This window comes from Hyalella azteca, unplaced genomic scaffold (genome assembly GCF_000764305.2).
Source record: "Hyalella azteca isolate HAZT.00-mixed unplaced genomic scaffold, Hazt_2.0.2 contig16716, whole genome shotgun sequence".
Taxonomy (NCBI): domain Eukaryota; kingdom Metazoa; phylum Arthropoda; class Malacostraca; order Amphipoda; family Hyalellidae; genus Hyalella; species Hyalella azteca.
The window spans coordinates 147844-167424 of record NW_025946525.1 but is presented as its reverse complement, the minus strand read 5'-3'; the positions used below and the strand labels follow the sequence as shown (position 1 = coordinate 167424).

General features: G+C 39.8%; 1 protein-coding gene across 1 annotated transcript; it reads right to left on the bottom strand.

The window, feature by feature from the left end:
- Positions 1-865: 865 nt before the first annotated feature.
- LOC108680608 (cold shock domain-containing protein E1) lies at positions 866-18658 on the bottom strand. Its single transcript, XM_018169482.2, has 15 exons — positions 16880-18658; positions 16453-16632; positions 15669-15868; positions 15038-15251; positions 14404-14580; positions 12026-12162; positions 11379-11553; positions 10795-10902; positions 10075-10245; positions 9060-9463; positions 8619-8760; positions 7933-8032; positions 7477-7644; positions 6234-6402; positions 866-5912 (listed from the first exon to the last, which is right to left on the bottom strand). Exons 1-15 carry the CDS (start codon positions 17918-17920, stop codon positions 5729-5731), a joined length of 3570 nt encoding a protein of 1189 aa, XP_018024971.1. The 5' UTR covers positions 17921-18658; the 3' UTR covers positions 866-5728.
- Positions 18659-19581: the final 923 nt, after the last annotated feature.

The window sequence follows — 19581 nt, the reverse complement described above, 5'->3', positions numbered from 1 at the left end:
CTATTCTCAATACATCTGTTCTCTCGATGCAGGCTTCTTTCTTGAACTCGAAACGAACGTTTTCAGTGAATCCCGGTTTTGACCTAGCGGCCCTCAAGCACTGTTTGTAGAGCGCCAGCACTTCTTTCTGAAGCTTGCTACGAGTCATGGTAACGTCATCGTTAGTATGCCCGCGATAATAACTAAGTTACATTAATATACTCGCGCACCTTCACTCATCTCGATTACAAGGGTGCAAAATAAAAATTTCGAATTTCAGTCGTTCAGTTGATCCTGTGGAGAAATTTCTAAAAGAAATGACCTGAACCGAAAGGACTAACACTACTAAGCATAAAAATCTGTGATCAACAATAAGCTTCGCAAGATTATGCATGGACTTCACTGCACGCGTTTGGTATTTCAGTAAGTGGAGATTGCTAGCTGCAAGTGTCAACAGCATTACTTGGCTAAAATACTCTAATTACTGACCTAATATACATATTAATTGAAGAGTAGAAACTAAGTAAACGAACAACATTATCTCAGTTCTTGAGGGCCAATCGAATGGATTCATAATCTCTACGAGACACATTTCATCGTTTAAATTCAGAATCCTCTCGACAAAATCCATACATTCAGGAAACTACATATTCTGCTCAAATCGGACAGAGCGAAAAGCTTGGGAGCCCAGGGAGCGCTGCGTTCCCTTGGACGGGAGAGAAAGTCTACTCCGCCCTCCTGAGGGATGACTTCATCTCCTGATTGGGGATTATTCAACTTGCCGTGTTATGGCTACGCAATTCATAACTCGAACAGCGCTCGTAGTATGCCGACAATGAAACTTAACCGCTCCAAGCCAAATCACGGGGAAAATGAAAGATACACGTGGTTTTGCACATTTTTAGTGATTTTCTCAAAGTTGCGTATTTCTTACAAAAATGGGCCTCAAGAGAGGCAAGAAGAGGCCACTACAGAGACTACTTAATCGACACAAAATACTCAAGTTGCTGTTTTTTTTATATTTTTTAATTTTATCATTTTTATTTGAAATACGACTCGCAAGAAGTTGCTGGACAGTTAGCCAAGCGTTGACCTCAAGCAAGAGTCTTAAATATTAAGGAGGAATGGCTTAATTACGCTTACAATTAACCGTACAGAGAGAGTACGCCTCCATGTCACGCTAAAAGCAACGAAGGCGTTCCATCGAGCTCACACTTGCTCATGGTTTTCTTCGTCCGCCGTATTCGTTACTTCAGAAACTTAAGAATAATTACAGAAAGCTTAGGGTCTCGGTTAACTAGATGCAGTTGACTATACAGCAGTAGTTTGCACAAAAAGTACATTGTACAGTAAGTCATCGTCGTATTGCCTAAGATATCGTCCACACAAGTTACAGCAAAGTTCATTACGATATAGATACCCCTGTACAATATACTGAACATTACAATAAGAAGGTGGCTTCCATATTCACTTGCCTAATTTGACTAAGACGCCTTTGGTGTCAAGTTATTCTAATTGTGTCTGAACAAATGCCAACCGCCTTGGCTCACTCCTCACACGAGCTCTCATCTTACCGATCTATTACGTTAACAACAAACAAATTTTGCGCTCCTTTCATCGCTAAATGAAAATGAAAACAGAAGTCCATTCACATATCATGAAAAGTAAATAACAATAAAGCAACTAGCTCGCACTAACTATAGACGGAAAATGATCTAAATACAAAGCAACTAGGTAGAGTTCCCAACAAGTTGGAGCACCACGATGTTCGTTCATAAGATTCACAATGCCACATATGTTATCCTAGAGTTGTGATATGCGCTGAATAAGGCTACCTGGCATCAATATAATACGCCCGCGCCGTTCTACTTCCGATTCTTTACTTCATTTACTTTACTTCCGGCAACACGATATTTCTACTATAATTTGATACTTGAATGAGTGAAAATAAATTAGTCATCAAAATTGTAAATTATTAATTTACACAAGAAGTAGCTCACGCCCATCTGGTTCCAAGGAAATGTTCAAGGAGATGCGTACACCAGAACCATTGAACAATCACAGGATTAGTGTGAGAGAACATGTTCACAAATGCAACAGGAACGAATTTACAAATGTCAACGACGCATTTCTTTCAATAGACATGCATGATAAATACCTAGGATGATGTCGGAATGATGCGTTTCACGCCAACACAGCAGAAGTTGAAGCGTCATACCTTCACTAAATTATCCAACTGAATTTAAATGCCGAAAATTAATTCAAATTTAGATAAACTTTGTCAATAAGCGATGGAAGAAACCCATGAAAATCACATATGGGTCGAGGCAATCATCTCCATGTGTGACAAGGTCCAGGCCTGTTGCTATCAACAGCGCGTTACGTTGTCACGCAAGGTAGGACAATTACACTCGAGCAGCGTAAGACACATTCGCTCTCCATCGATCGATTTCCTAATACAGCATCTCAGGTTGCATAGGTGAGAATCAGCGACACCGCTTCGCCTCATAGCAATCATACACACGCACGTAGAACACACAAGATAAAAGAAAAGCGAGGTCTCTGCACTCCCTGCAACTCCTGCTGTTTTAGAAGCCCAAATGTTGTTTGGGCTGACACAGAGGAAGCGAGTAATGAAGTGAATAATTAAAGCGCAGAGGAAGCAGTTCAAGGATTCCATTCCCAAAATTACTTGTCTTAAGGAAGAAATGGAAGCCTTGAACCACGCAAAATTTCTGGCAATGCTGTGAGATTTCGTTGCTCGGATTCAGGAGTTGAAGAGAGTAGGAGCGGCTCGACTTGAACGCGCGGTATTTACGTGAAGCTTTAGCTCGCAGTGAAGTACTTACGAGTTGATGGCACAATAGAGAAGACACAGTCAGTTCCTGGACAGTGTGGTGGCTGCTAAAGCTCAAACCACCGTTATGAAAAGTTTCGTGTACTCCATTTCAGAATATTATTCGCTCAGCATCGGAAATGTGGATTGAAATTCTCGTAGCTAAGATTTAACATCTTGATTATTCCGATAGCTTCAATACATTTCTGATGAAAATATATCCGACACAAGAAGCTACTAACAATAGTTGGCTACGAACAAGCGTCACACATTTAGAGTAATTTAGTACCACGAGACTCGACGAGAATGTTGCCAAGGTGAACGTTACCTCAAATGCCTGAAAAAGCGTCAGTCAATTACAAGAAATAATAATAATCACGACTTTGTGCAAAATAGAGATGCATTGTAAAATGGCTCGTTTACAGCGTACAGACACAGGCGTGGCATAATGGTATATTTGAATAAAACATAGCAAAATTATCGAATTCATTAATGAATTCTTGTACATAAAATTACTACAATGATACCAAAATCTTTCTTGAGAAACTAAATGATAGGTCTGGATGGATGCAATAAAAGTTGAACATGTTAATGATTCTTCAAACTTTGTACCATACGATGAAGCTCGCAAGTGAGCGACCCGGTATGATGGTAAAAAGCCCATGTCATGTTTCAATAATGAAGGAAGTTAATTCAGCAAGAATGCATGTCCCTCCGAGCAGCGTGTGGGATCACAGACTACAACACAGCCTTATAGTTGAGGTACTAACCGCACGCGACGACGCGCTCACCTCACTACTTAGTTATTCTAAACAACAACTGTACAGTATTCGGAACAAATCACCGATAATAACTTCACGGTACGAAGAGAGAAGTCGAGCCATAGCGCCAGCAGGCAGACTTGGCGACGTGGTAAAGTTAAGAGGGCCCAATCTGCCTGAGGTGGTTACACTCATCCTTGTCTCTTCAACACATATAAGCCCTTTGATTGACACGTATACTATAAACAACACATCTTACGACTTAAGAAGAGAGTTAACACACACGTAAACACAATGAGTATAAGCTCAAGGTGACAGATCAAGACTCAATAGAACGTCAGTGCCTCACAAGAAAGAAAGCGTCCGTGAGTCAAAGCTGACTCGAGTGAAGGAGGGAGCGATGTCATCGATCCACAACACAACACAGACCAGCTTGCTCTCTTGATATCCACGCGTCTATTCACAACTGCCCGCACTCGCATCATAGCAAGCCAAAATATCAGCGTTGAAGTAGAAGATTTGATAGGGAGCTCCCACTGAACACTGGGCTATTATTCCACGATATTAGATGGCGACATCAGCTGTCTGATGCTAGAAGTGATGTGAGTGAAGGCAGAAGTCTTAACCATAGCTCACGCAGTTTGCGTGATAATTATCGACCAGCAAAAATAACACCGTTCAAGCTCCTTTATCAGTGTATATATACAGTGTCTTATCAGAGAAAAGTTCTTAAAGAAAAACTTACGCTAGCAGTAATTCAATTTTAAATGGTGACAGCTTAACGCTCACAAAAAAAAACGGGAACGCGATTAGCTAACAACAGCAGAAAAGTTGAATCAGATGCTCCTATCGAAGCTGGAATTCAGTTTGGTTTACTGCCAAACTGTTCGAAAAACGTTTACTTCTTGAGGTAGAAATAATTCAAGACAATTAGTGGAAGAAATTTGGACGCGATCTTCCTCTGATATTGGTTTGCTTAATTGCAACTGCTGTAAATTGACAGCAACGGCATTAATTGCAATTTTTTATTAGAAAAAGGAATTATGCTTGACACGTCTCTACACATACAAATATCAAATTTCGAGTTGCACGATTTAATAAATGAAGATTTGACTAGGGCAAACGTTGGAATCCAAGCCCCAACGAATGGAGTTACGATGGCCCACACTTAAGAAGGATGACATCCTTCCATCAGTGCGTGATATAGTACATGAACTCTACATGCTAACTTATTAACCTTGTTCATATAATTGTTATACTAACAGCAAATTATTCACTGATAAGACTATAAAATAAAGCAACAGCAAGACAAGCGCGAAAAAGGCGGTAGCGTAACTATAACATTGCAGAACAAGCACCGGCACAGATCTAGCCATGGTAAGCTAAACTGGGGGATCTACAGGAATTCTGTGAGCAACTAACATTTCAGAACTACAAGATGAAAGGATCAATGAAGGCGATTAGATTGATTCAGTTCCTCCCAAAAATTTTCCATCGTCATAGAATGTAAATGAAACCCCACAAGGAAAAAACAATAGATAAGAGATGCTCTAAAGGATTTGGAAAAAGTCCAACATGTTATTTTGATTGTTGACCTGAATACTGAGCTATCTAAATTTATTTCCTTAACTAACCGCTACGAGAAAGGCGTGTTAAACAATAAATACGTCTGGGACACCAGGGCTTCAGATCTCTCAGAAAATATCTCAATCGCGAACGGAAGTTTATTTCAATTGATATTGACAAAAAAGACCAATTACGGCAACATCATATCTGCAAGCACAAATTCGCATCGTCTACGAGTACTACAGTTTCAGAAAAAAAACTACGACTACTGGCGTTCTACAACACGTAATTCGTGATGAACGGCCATCATGAAGATTAGTAGCAACACCTGAATGATCGAATAAGGTTTTACAGTACTTCTCTAGATTTTCCCGATTTAATTGCACTCGTCAAGAAAAACGAGGAAATCTCATAAAGCCATAAACCACATCATGACTTTTAGTTTATAGCGTACGGCAGGGAACAACAGGAGAAGTTCTCCGAGACAAAGAAATGCAATTGTCGTAAGCGAGGCTATGACAATAGGGTTAGATTTCATAACGGGCAGACACAAAAAAAACGGCCCTAAGATTTTGGTGATGGGATTCTAGAACGAGAGTGCGGCGAAGTTTGATGCAAGTTGTTCCCTAGTGAGTGAGAATCCCTTTGTGCCATCAGGGCCTTTAGGTTGGCGCATCACCTGAATACGAGGCTTGGTTTGATCGAGGGACATCGTCTTCAGTTGGCTGATTAGACGTTGAGGTCGACGAGCTAGACCGCCTCCCACAGTCCTGCATCAGAAACTCGTAATTATAAATTTGTGTACGAGAATTGTTCAATAATGTCCTGGGTCAAATTGATCATCATCCCTGATAAATATAAATAATGAAAGAAGGCTGAATGCGACTGAGAAAAATTAAATATTTAATTGCCAAGATTTCAAGTATTGAACTGTGATAGGAAATTCATGAAAAGTGAACTAACTTCAAACATTAGGTCAACCAATAGATTCAGAAATGAAAAAAGCACATTTGAGTTTAGTTCGGGAATAAACCGAGTGGCATTGTATGAATAAATAGAAATTGATCAAACAACTCGACTCGACTTCTCACATCATGCGGGAGATGTTGCAGGCTGAACTTTTGCCTGTCTTCTGGTTGGTGATGATAACGAATTCGACTTCATCTCCTGGGCTGAGATGAGTGTTGTCCTTTACTTCAGTCTGGTGGAAGAAGAGCTTCTTTCCCTCCTCTGCTTCGTAGTTCAGGAAACCATACTGGCCTGAGGTGAGGCAAGACGCCATTCAATAATGCAATATTACCAACGTGTGTAACTCACATTGACTTGAACTTAAAACGCCAAGGTATCACGTCTTCACAGTTACAATAGAATAGCCAACTTATCAGCAATATAATTAGGAACAGTGCTTGTAACCCTATTAATAATAATGTTCCTGTTGACGTGAGTAGTTATGCCAGGTGACTTGTCAATACCGCGGCTTCTCAGCTGGCTCATACACACTTGTAAAATTTGAAGGTTTTGCTACCATGTTTCACCACTCAATTCACATTTCCTACTACACCATTGCAGCTCGCGTCGATGTATCAATTACTTTCCGCAGCAAATATCAAATTATCGTTTCTCTCATACCATCGAATAACTATTTTGTTTCTAGGAGACTGAGATTACCAAATCCAACTGCCACAGTAATCGTACAGTGCAAGCAATTTTAGCTTTTACATAGTTTTAGCTACTTTAGCTCTTATGAAAAGCACGGACAAATCAACACAATCAGCTGAAAACTCAGCACCAAATTAAGCGTTAACGCTAGCCTGTAACTAATTAGGTACCTACTATTAGTTGAACAAAAAACATTTGCTGTTCGAATGGTCTTCTCATGATGTTTCTTTGTTCCAATTAAAAATGTATTATTAAATTTATTTTAAATGATGTTCAAAGGTCAAATATGGTGGATAAAAATTAAATAAAGACAACAGGAATGCCAACGGATAACTGACTTAACCCAATACACTGAAATGGCTAATTTAGACCTTGATTCATTCAGCATTAAGCCTCACAAGCGGTTGCTAGGTAAATTCTGATCAGTTACGCTAACGCGCAAAAGGATTTCACACAAACAGACAACTAATCCTTCTAAATTCTAAAACTTACACTCACAGAAGAGATGAATATTAAAAATAAATAAAAATGACAGCATATCTCTAGCTTAAAACAAGTAAATTAAAGACAAGCACAGTCTCTAACAAAGTCATCGAACAATTGATAGGCATGACAGTGATGGTGCACTTTGCCCATCTCTGCAATAATCGTCAAAATTTAGTTCAAGCAACCAACCTTTAACTGTGTCGACGGTAGCAATAAGCTTCTTTCGCACGGCGGTGATGTTGGTAGCCCAACCGGTGGCATCCACCTGGAACGTGACGGAGTCTCCCTTCTGCAGCAGCTCGCGCTTACGTACCACACCGCTTATGCCGAACTTGTACTGCTCGCTGCGCTCCACATCTGATGAGCAAAACGAAGCAAATAATCAAGGCTATCATACAACACCTAATTAGGTATTAGATACAGTTGACGTTTTTCACTGCAATTGAACCATTTACAGTTAGAATACGCATATAATGAAAGGAATATTACCCAACCGATTTCTAAATGCATCCATATACCGACAAATTTGCGGCAAAGCAATTACATTGTGTTGACACTTAGCTCAATCTGGATCAGCAAATCAATCTAACTGCGGGAGATAGAGGATAAATGTCCAGGCAAACTGGCCTCGCAATAAATGCTCACCATCAGTGTCAACAGCAAGTAGTCCACAGTACTCGCTCTGGTCAGGATTGTTGGAACGGATTGGCCGCATCACGAAGCCATTGTACACTGGGTCCAGCACCTGAACATGGCAGGGAAAGTGTCAAAAATAGGGACAGGAAGCTGCGATATCGCTAAAATGCAACTATTACCAAAAACTTGAAAACACGTCACAAAAACCGTGCAGTAATATTCTTTTAAATCTAATACATGGGTCAGTGAAAATTTTATTCTCAAGAAACAAAACTAAACACCACACAACTTTCATTCTTTAAAGCGCGAACGGAAAGTTTCCAATGTGCGAGACTCGTTTAATGAAGAGGAGATAAATTCGAGAAAATGAGTATCAGCAAATAAGTGTCAACCCAACTTGAAACATTTTTTCGTGCCTCATAAAAGGACTTTGTCAAGACCTCAAGTATGACGGTTTAAAGTAAAGTAAATTCAACAAAACCGCCAGATTCGTTGTTACGAGCATCATGACATCAAGAAAAAGGAAGCAAAAGCGCATTCAATGAACATTCTTGACAGTGCTTCTTTCATGATCCGCTGAAAGATAATGGATATAAAAATACCTATTAAAGCGTAAATTTTACATTACACGTAACACTTATATTAGCAAGCATTAAAAAGTTAAAACTTGTTCAAAACAGAAAATTTCTTCTGACCTTTGGCTGAGGCAAAGAGCCTTTCGGCAGCAGGACGATGTTTTCGGCCGACACTTTGCCACCAGGTCCGGGGCGGGACGACAAACTATACTCGACCACGTCACCAAGGTCAAGCTTCGTATTCTCACCACCTTCCACGTTGCTGCTCATAAAAAAACCGTAGTTTAATGCACGGAATAATGCTTAATTCCGAAAAATAAACGATTCGCTGGGGGTTAAAATTGCCCAGTGAAGGATCGTCATGAAACGCGTTGATAACTAAAGGTTAATTTTGATTTGAGTTATCATATTAGAAACATTCAGAAAGTTCCAGTAACTCATCATTTCAGTTTCGAGATTTATTAGTCAGTTAAGTTTGCTATAATTTGTCTCGTTTGTGACACGCATGTTCCAAGTTTTCCAACAATCGTAACGCGCAACACAATTTCAGTCTAGTCTCACCTGAAGTGGAAGAATATTTCTTTGTCGTGTGCAAGAGTTTCAATGAAGCCAAAAGAGTCTTTGAGAGCTGCAACGTAACCTTGATACGACTGACGAGGCTGCTTGTTGTTTTTCTGTGCAGTCGATGCCTTCTTGGTGACGACTTTAGGTGACGTGCCATTAGCAGCTGGTGCAGCAGTAGTGTTGTCATTCACAGCATCGTTGGTTACGTGCAGTTGATCATTAGGTGCTGACACTGGGGTCGGTGGTTGGGCGGCTTCTTCAACGGTTACATCAGGAGCAGCAGACATAGGAGCGCTCTCAGTAATTGTAGGCTGGTAGGCGGCTTTGATTTCGATCATGGGCACCAAGTCTGTGGCCACCAATTTCTTGTGTCGCTTGCTCAATTGAATGTTGAAGCGAACCTGGAAAAGGGAAATAATCAAATAAATAACAAATCGTGCAACATTGTTCTAATAATTTAACACTTGCACCTACTAATCTAGGAAGCGCTCATCAAAATAGATACGTACATAATTAAACGAATCAACAGTCAAATCAGGATCATGAAGTGCATTTTAACGAGGTTGACTTGAGAAAAATCTACCTAGTTAATATAAGACTTGGTAAATGGCAGAACGAATCAAGTTGGTGAGATCAGAACACTTTTCTTGTATATAGTTCAAATGAATTATTTGTATGAAATTGTATAAGGCATACTGAAATTTAAATTTTCTTTAGTGGGCAATAATTCGTTGATTGCATTGATATGATATTAGAAGAATATTTTACTATTAGAAGGATATTATGCTAGGACTCAGGCATGAATCTAGCTAGGTGCACACTTCTTTGTGAAAGGGCCTGTCAACATCTTCACCATCGTGAAGAAAATAAAATAGTAAATTGATACCGTCATTTTCTGATTCAATGCTGTTATTTCGTTGGGCACATAGACTAGTTTGAAGAACTACACTGCAAAATTTGACTTAACCTAGTGCCATCTGTTCTGTTACACAAAAAGCGCAGGGTTGCTCACTTTATCGCCGACGGCAAAGTTGTGATACGAATCTCGATGCGCGTAACCCAAAATTTGGCGAACGCCATCAACGAAGTAAGCGACCTCGCCCACGAGCTCCTTTGGAGGCACCACGCTGCCAGGGCTGTTCGGAGGGGCCAGTGGCGGGGACTTCTCTGCAACCACGCTCACCTGCTCAACCATTAAAGAAATTCATTTTGATTCAAGATTTATCATTAATCGCCATAAAGTGTTACGGGCCTGTCGTGTGACAGCCCCTTTATGAAATTATTGACCACTTTGTTAGCCTTTTTCTGACGTTCAAGGAATTATATTAATTTGGCTGAGCTACTGGTAGTATATGTTCACGATGAACAGCTGTGTGATGCCCCAGTGATCCACAGGGAGCTTGTGAATTTCAGCTTCCAGTTTCTTTGAATTTGAAACGCTCAGTATATTTCTATGCAAAGTCTAATTAGAAAACATTTAAAAAGTAAACGCTTATCTGGCTGTTGTTAGGGCAACAAAAATCGAGTTGGAAGAATTAAAAAAAATCTGCCTTGGAAACAAGGACGTTATTTTGGTACCAAACAGAGATGTCTGACCACATAAAATGAAGAACCAGAACTAGAATGTTGAAAGATTCAAATGTTTACAGCACATCGCTCTAATGACCGATCCTTCACGTTACAGTTCCTCAAGGACCTCACATTCCTGATAGCTAGTTAGGAGTTTACAGACCTGACCCTGAAGCATCTCCTGCACCATGACGCCTTCGCTCACGGTGCCCGGCGGCAGGCGAGCTATGCGTGTCGCGGTCTCCTTCCTGGGACCCGTCAGGGTGCTGTCCTGTTGACATTTCAGGCTGTTATTGAGTTCCAACTTGGTTTGGCAACATAACAAACATATAGCTTACAGTAGTATAGGGAGCCGCTGTTAGAAATCAAACAGTTAGAAATATCTGGTTTCTTGACCGATAAGCAATCTATTATTAAAGGTTCTACCAAAAATAAAATTTGGAATCATAGAGCAATCTCTATAGTTTCATTCAGAACATAAAAAGTTATAAAAACATTTCCAATGCATGTTATCACGCAGAAACTCAAAAACATCAAATGGAAAGTGCACCAAGTAGAGCACACATCCGTACTTTGTAAGCAAGGCTAGAATAAAATAATAGCAACCAACAGTTCTGACAATTTAAGGTTAATTTATTAACAACAACAACTACATTATAGGCTGATTGAAATGCAACGGCATTTCTAATAGGCTAATAAGCATCCATTATAAATAATTGGAAGCATTAGTATAAGTAAATAACTAACGTTGGCTACAGTGAAGGCGAGTTCGTCGCCGATGGTCACGGCAGTGGCAGGATCAAGAAGCTCCCTGTAGAAGAAGTGCAGCAGCAGGTCGCGGTCGCAGCACAGGATGTAGCCACACTCTTCGCTTAGGTGCTTCACCACGCCATGCTCGCGACGCTCGCCGGAAACCAAAAAACTGAACAAAATAAATTCAATTTTAAATAAATATATTTCATACCCGAGTTTATGAGTAGTAGAGAGTTTGAAGCGTGACATGCATATAGGGGTTATTAGATCGCGTATCGACGAAACCTTTCGTATCGAGATAAGATGAATCTATAGAGTGCATCAAACGTCTTTCGTTTCGTCTTTCTGCAGCCAAGAATAATTTAGTTAAGAGATTTTATATGACAGCAATATAAGCGACTGGAATTGGATCTGAACTTTATATAAAATAACTCCATATGTTCAAAATCACTATATTCCAGTAAAAGTGTAGTTAAAAACCAACATTAATAAATTCATTTTTTCAACGAAGTCCCTAGCCACGGCTACAATGTTGTCTATTCAGCAGCTTTTGATTAGTTCAGTAAATTTACGAAGCGGATGAGGGGTCCAAAATTCTCAGAAAGACTCCCTCAATATGTTAGAGGGGGCGCTGAACTTACCTGTCGTCAAGTAAGGTGATGTTGGTGGCTTTCTGCAGCCTGTCACGTCGGTCTGTAGCGATGTTGAACTCAACCCAGTCACCATGACGTAGCGTGAACTCACCCCTCTGATCGCGCTCGCCAAACTTCACTTCAACCTAAGAATGGTACAATAATTATAGTGCCAAAAGTTAAAACTCAACCCAACCCACAAGTTCGGTTAGACTCAACCCACAAACTCCACAAGTCCGGCTAGAAAATTAAAATATAAATGTGTGGCACAGTCGGTAAAAAATTCAATTCTAAGTTATTTGAGTTGGATTACAAATTGATGAACGTCCAATATTGAAATGACTCTAATAAACAAAATTTTACTTTACTATTAAAATCACTAGCAACTAAGGCCCCACAAACAAACAAATTAATATTGAAATTATTGTCGTGTATCAGAATGGCAACATTAATCACGAAAAGCATATTGAACAATTATATACGGTAGCAAAATCTGTCCCAAATTCAACTATCTTAAATAGTCTTCAACATCGTACTGCAATATCTCTTGAAGTTTCACGCCCATAGAAAATAGCGAAAATTGACACAGAAAACAAAAACAAATCTCACCATTGCATCCTCAGCCTCTCGGATGAGGCGTCTAAATAATTCTGGCTCGTTCATGTCGATTTCATTGTCAACAAAAAATTTTTGGAGCAGAGCGCAAAGAACCGGGCAGCTATGATGCTAATTTCTTTCAATAAAATGAGGTACTTCTTATACGCGCTGAAGAAAACTCACTCTGAACTGCCCACAAATCTTAGAAATTTCAATGAACAGACAGTCACAGAAGTCTAAACGAAAATTATCGTAGCAGCGCAAGAACGTTCAAACTTCAAATGCAATGAGAATAGATAAAGCGATGTAATGAAACGAAATTGTGAACAGCCATGAATACCAAGACCTAGAACTAGGGATAACCAGCAGAGATGAGCCGAAGATACCTGTATAGCTGACGTAGCAAAACACTTTGACCTTGTGACCTCGCGTGAGCCTCAGGTTTTCCTGACTAATACCACACCACACACATCCCATGAAAAACAGGATTTGCATAAGTCGAAGATAACCGATTTTTCGACGATAATACTGTTACCAAACCACTTGGATACCACACTACAAGAATTATACTTTCTGAACGAGTAAGCTTGATAAAGTCAATGCTGATGGCAAAATAAAGCTAGAGCAACCTTGTAAATAATGCCAATAATCGAATTGTATTTACGGAAATGATATCCAATTCAAAATGGGATTTTCTCAAATATTAGCATTGCGCTAGAGTAATTTAGAAAAATTTCCCTATCAACAGATCAACATTCGTCTAAAGTAGTTTGCTCAAACTGAAAACGACGTACAATTCACATGCACACAAGGGAGCCATTGAAATAAATCGTTGAAGCTTAATTAAGCAGAAAAATTTTTTGTGGAAGAATTCATCAATTTGACTCTACAACAAGCGGTAGCAAATGAATACTTTAATTTTCAAACACTACCTTTCTATCAATTTTAATCCTAACACCGAGATTTATTTCTACAGACGTCTTCTTCGATGGAAGTTGAGAAAACTTATTCTTATGTTCTGGAAATTCAGGCTTTCTATCAACTGAACGAAATGATTATGAGAAGAGAAACGGCAGCGTCATGCGGCAGCGCTCGACCACAAACGAAGCACGACTGAGTCAGCAAGCTGAACCGGCACACTCGAGACCGAGTCAGCATGCTTTCTTAAGTAGGTAGTTGGCGTCTTAACCTACATGCAGCCAAGTTAAACATGAAATACAAAAGTTAAGCACCAACATCATTTGCAAAGAAACCTTTCCAAGAAACCACTTTAAATATAACATCGCTACTTGTTACACAGTTTACGGTGATGATTTGTACACGGTGTGTAAGCATAAGTCACGTGTTGTCTGGTTCAAGGCGAGCCTACGCTGTTAGGCACAGGTGTTGCGGCGACAAGCAGGTGCTCAATACATAGATGCGCTGCTCCCGCAATACATTAAAAGATAAATAACCCAAACTGTTCCAGCCACGCGTTCTCGTTTCGACTTATTTTGTCCTGCCATGAAAGATTTAGGTTTTAAATATCTGGTCCATTTTCCTAGGTGTCATTTCACCACATATAATAATAAAAATTTGTCGGTTATTTTGTTGATTGGAAATTACTGCCCTGTCAAGAGAAGAAATTACTACTAGGAACAGCGTGAAGGACTGAACGATTACCAACAGTGCCAACGTATGGTCAAAACGCAAAAAAACTGCCTTTCACCCCTTTGACAACTCGTGAAAGCGGAGGCTCTTCACAAAATGAACTCCAATTGACCACCAGAACAAGGATAAGAGCTAATTACCTCAGAACGGTCGTGGCCACGATATCGGATGCGGCCAGGCAGCGGCTCCTTGGGGTTGTGGCGCGGGCTGCGCTCGACCGTCTTGAGTACCTGCCCCCTGACCACCTCCTGGCTCGTGTCCTCGAACACAACGCTGCCGTCCTCCAGCTTGACCAGGTCCGTTGCAACCTCTTTGCCCTGACACAAATACATCAATAAATATATTACTCCACATGAAGTGGAAGAAACGTGATGCCGTTTTCGTTTCTCACCCGCAGCTTAGAGCTACTAACAATCTAAGCTATCAGAAATTGACTGTCCAGCAGCTAAAAAGGAGTTGGGGTATCTGACAGATAGCTTGTACCTTCAGACAAGGTTGAATCTATCAACTAATGGGTAGATGGTCCTCTATTATTCATTATCACGCATTAAAATTAAATCAAATAAAGACTAGAAAAATTACTCATTAGTCATAAGTTTATTATTTCGGATATCAACCTGAATCTACAAATGACAATTGCCGTTCAGCATAAAGGCACTTACAGTTAACCTTAGATTACTTAATAACTAAAACTTTCATTTAATTTCAATAAGCGTCATCAATTACTAACGGCAGAAATACTGCAAGAAACTTAAACAAGTCACAATGACTCACAGAGTGCATGGCGATACAGAAATCGACGTCATCCCCTAGCTTGAGGCCTCCAGGGATGTGTTTAGTGTCGGAAATGTTGAAGTAGATTTCGTCGACAACGTCGGCACGCTCGATGAAGCCATAGGCGTCTTTGATGGCACTAACGACCCCTTGGTAGCGCACGGGCGCCACCGGGTCCTCCAAACGAACGTGACGAGCAGCAAGGTTGCCAGTACTGAAGTCATACGAACTTCATAATTCAATAGCAAGTGCAAGACCTTCATTATTTAAAAGCAAGAAATAGACATTTTTTTTAAGCAACAAGACATCATGAAACAACCCTTGACTTCTGAGTTACTGAAGAGGCTCCTACTGTATACGGTCATCAAACAGTAGCGACATTCAACAGTAAGACAAAAGTGATCTCTATTGAATAGATTCAAAAGAATACAGAAAAAAACCTCTTCAACCTAGAAAACACTGTGAAAAGCTTTGAAAAATCCACGCTACTAACAAATAACTTGAATAATTACTAAGTTCCGTTCTTTACTAAAGTATAAAAATGCAACAGCTAAAAAATGTTTACTGCAAATTTTTCCATTTCTTTGGAATAAATTTGATAAGACAGTTGGTTAAGGAAGTGGCTACTGACCGTTGATTTGTGGCTATCTGAAAAGACACCTTGTCCCCAGACTTGAGCGTGACGTATCCCTCGACATCATCTTTGCCGTAGGGCAGGAAGAAACATTCTCCTCTGTTCTCATAGCTAATGCGCCCCTGCGTCTCCCCACCGCCAGCGTCGATGTAGAGCTCCGTGGTGACGGCTCCAACAACTCGTTCCTCGCTCAGAACCTTGCAGCATAAGCAATAAAAAATTATTATAGTATTTAAACTCGGAACCTTGCAACATAAGCATTAAAAAAAATTAAAAAATTATTATACAAGTATTTAAAATCGGAAGCTTGGAACATTTGCTGGTTATGAAAGTATCTTAAACTAATTATCTTGGCACTTAAGCATCTTATTAATGTAGTATCTTAAAACGAGGCTCAAGTATTTTGGTAGGAGTACCTACAATTTTCTAGCTGTGAAGTTCACACCAAACACTAAATTAGACAATAAGATACTGAAGATGCAAGAGACTGCAAACATGCTAATGTGTGCATGGTATTCAATCATCCTTCAGCAGACCAACAATATGAATATACATATCATGATTCTAGCTTGAAGGCAGCATTCATCGTGAATATTAGGCAAAAACTTTACTACCATATAAGCGTGTGAGAAAACTGACAATCAAAGACATCAATAAATCAATCATCAGTACTTGAAAGTCAAGCTCATTCACGAATAAGAATAAAATCTTAAATGAACTAAAGAAAAACAAAGAAAAAAGTTATCACGGTAATGAGAAAGAAGCGGCATGATATACTCACAACTTCAGGAGAGATTTTCTGGACAGTGGATGCTATAGGTTTACCAGTCCTTCGATCAAAAGTGACTTCAAATTCAACGGGATCGCCGATGCGCAAATGGTCGGTGTTCCCTTCAAACTGCGAGAAGTGGAAGAAGAGGCGAGCCTGACGCTCGCAACACTGGATGAATCCATAGGTTTGCTGTACAATAACAAGATGAAGTTAGGGAAACGACCTGTGGTAAGTTCTCTAATGAACACAATTATTCCGACAGTAATGTGTACAAAAAATTAAGTTGGGAGGAACAGCATCTCGTTCCAGAAAACACATTTTTATGGGAAAGTCTTTTGAATCATGTTAGAGAATATTAACTCACTATGTGCTAACAGACAGGAATTGTGAAATTACTCATTAACTATCTACTAAAGAATTCAAACTATCAGCTCACCAGAAGTTTTTCAATAATGCCAGTTTCCCTGACATTTTGGTTGGAGTCCGAGGCACTGTTGCCGTTGGAGTTTCCGCCACTGGAATAACTCCGATTGCTGCTTTCAGGATTATCAGTTACGACGCCATTAGCCCCCAGAGTGAAAGTCCCAATCTTGAAATCACCGATTGGAGGGAAGGAGTTGTTGGAGCCATTGGCACTGCTCGAGTTATCAGAGTAGTAATTTGTAGAGGACAGATGAGGAGACATGACCGGTGGTTGAGAGGCAGGTCGAGTTCCAGAAGGTGGCTGAAACATATTTCCAGTAGAATTCCTTCCATTTTGGTACATATTACTCATGTTACTGGCAACAGCAGTAGTAGGAGCGCCTGACGCTCCATAATATCCATTGTTGGTTGGATTCATGTTAGGAGGGGGTGCAGGGGGGAAAGCAGAAGGCATGTGACCCCCACGCGAGTTTTGGTACGAGCTTTGATGATCGTAATAGCTACTGCCAAAGCGGTTGCGTGACACCGAGTTAGGCGCCTGCTGAATGGAATGCCCAGCATAGTTGTTGGCAGGTGGTGGCATGCAGTTGTTGAGGTTATAAGACGTACCGCCACCAGCTCCACCACCACAACCACCAGCAGGCATGGAGTTGCTAGATCCATTACTGGAGTACAGTCCAGTTTGACTGTTGTAAGAAGAGTTGAAGGAGTTCATGGCAGCCGAAGAAGAGGAAGAATTAAAGGAGTTCATAGAGGCAGAAGATGAGTTGTAAGAGTTCATAGTGGAAGCAGATGATGTTGAGGAACCATAAGGGCTGACGTTGTTCATGGATGAGATAGGGTTGCTGAGAGGGTTTTGAAGGCCGATGGGTGACGAAGGTGAGTTAAGTGCAGATCCGTAGGAGCCAAGAATGTTGGATGCACTAAAGCTAGAGTTGCTACCTGGTGAGTGGCCATTGGAGGACCCATAACGGTTCAGAGACGAGTTGCTTAGACTACGATTATAATCACCATATCCAGGTTCATTGGAAGTGAAAGAATTCCAATGATCCATAGTGGCAGATCTTATATTTATTCAACAGAATTCTTAAACTACACGTCACACTGGAAGATTGCCTTTCACAAACTTTTTGTTCTAGAGTTTATCTTGAATCACATATATACAAAATGACATAGTTCATATAGATAATGTTGCACTATGGTAAAAGTTTATGTACAAACACAGTTCCTCTTTCCAGACGAGTGGCAAGCAGTGATGTCTTTCATACACTCATGACAAAAGAAATCACAACAATTAAGATTAAAGGTAAACAAAACAAACACAGTTGTGGTCCTTAGGATGAAGTTTCTAGTTCTTATTCAATAAATAGTAGTTATTTGTGGCGCAAACTTCATACAAAAGTTGCTGTGAGTGACAGCAGAAGCCTACTTAATAGCTTACAACACTAGCAATGAAGTGGTAGGTAGAGTGATAATTGGCTCAATGAATGCATAGCTTGACCGCATGGATGTTCCTTGTAATTTAGTGAAGAGTGCATTGCAGTGGCAGCTTGAGCAGCTTTACGCCCACAGATGTTGCGTGGGCGTCACTTGAGAGTTGCAGCAGAGCACACGAAGGGTTTAAAGTAAGGTTCTTGAAGCACTCTTTATTTCTGAATTTCTGATCTCTTGGTGAAGTCAAAGTAAAGCTGGTGAGGCATTAGTTTTGCTGCTTATCTACTCAAGTGCTGCTCAGGAGCTCAGATGGTAAGAGAACTCTGAAAAGTAAAATTGATTAATGCCACAGTGAGAAATGCAAATCATTTGCAACTGTGAAAGAAAAAAAATTACATTTAATCATGCATCTTTTATGTAGAATTTTTGGTGAAAGATTAAGTTTTATAAAATCAATAACACATTTAAGACCACAGCTTGTTGACATTAGTCATCAAATCAGATGGCCTTGTTTCAAGTGATTTCTTCACTAGTCTCACTGAAAATAGGCTTTTTCAGTGTAAATACAGCAAATTATTAGCTAACCGTTATGATAGATCCAAATACACCAAATACTGCTTCCAACATGGTTAAAAAAGCAATGCAGGCAAAAATTGCTATCTGAGACTGGAAGCTTCACAACAAAACTTCTTCCTTAAGTTCATCTTTTGTTCAGTTTTATGTTAATATGACAAGCAACCTTCATGAATCACATTTTAAAAGAGACATTCTGCCAATTTGCATGAATCTGCCAAAGGCCTTTCTAGGTGCAAATGAACTATTAGATCAACTATTTGAGGCAACAATTGCAAGATGTCTCTTCATTTTATTGACCATATTAATGAGTGGTACAGCTCCAGTTAAGTACTACTTCATTACAAGTAAAAAGTTGGTAATTCAATAATATAATGTAAGATTTATGAATATTACTAGCCAGTCAGAAAATTGTTGGACTTATTTACAATAAAACTAGTTAAAATTCAATGCTTGTTTGCATACTTGCATGACCTGATGGTTTGGTAAAAGCTATATTTTACTGTCTATTAGAGAAGTTTATTTGATCACACTTATTCCTCCTCATTCAACATACACATACAATGTTCAAATAATGTGCAAGGTGCATGTAATTATGTCTGAGTTGTAACTCTGTATTTATTGCTTTTTTTTACAAAAAGTTAGCCAACTAAGGTAAATAAAAGTTTGCTGTCTCATTATCTTCAAACCTTCAATCCAATTTTTTTA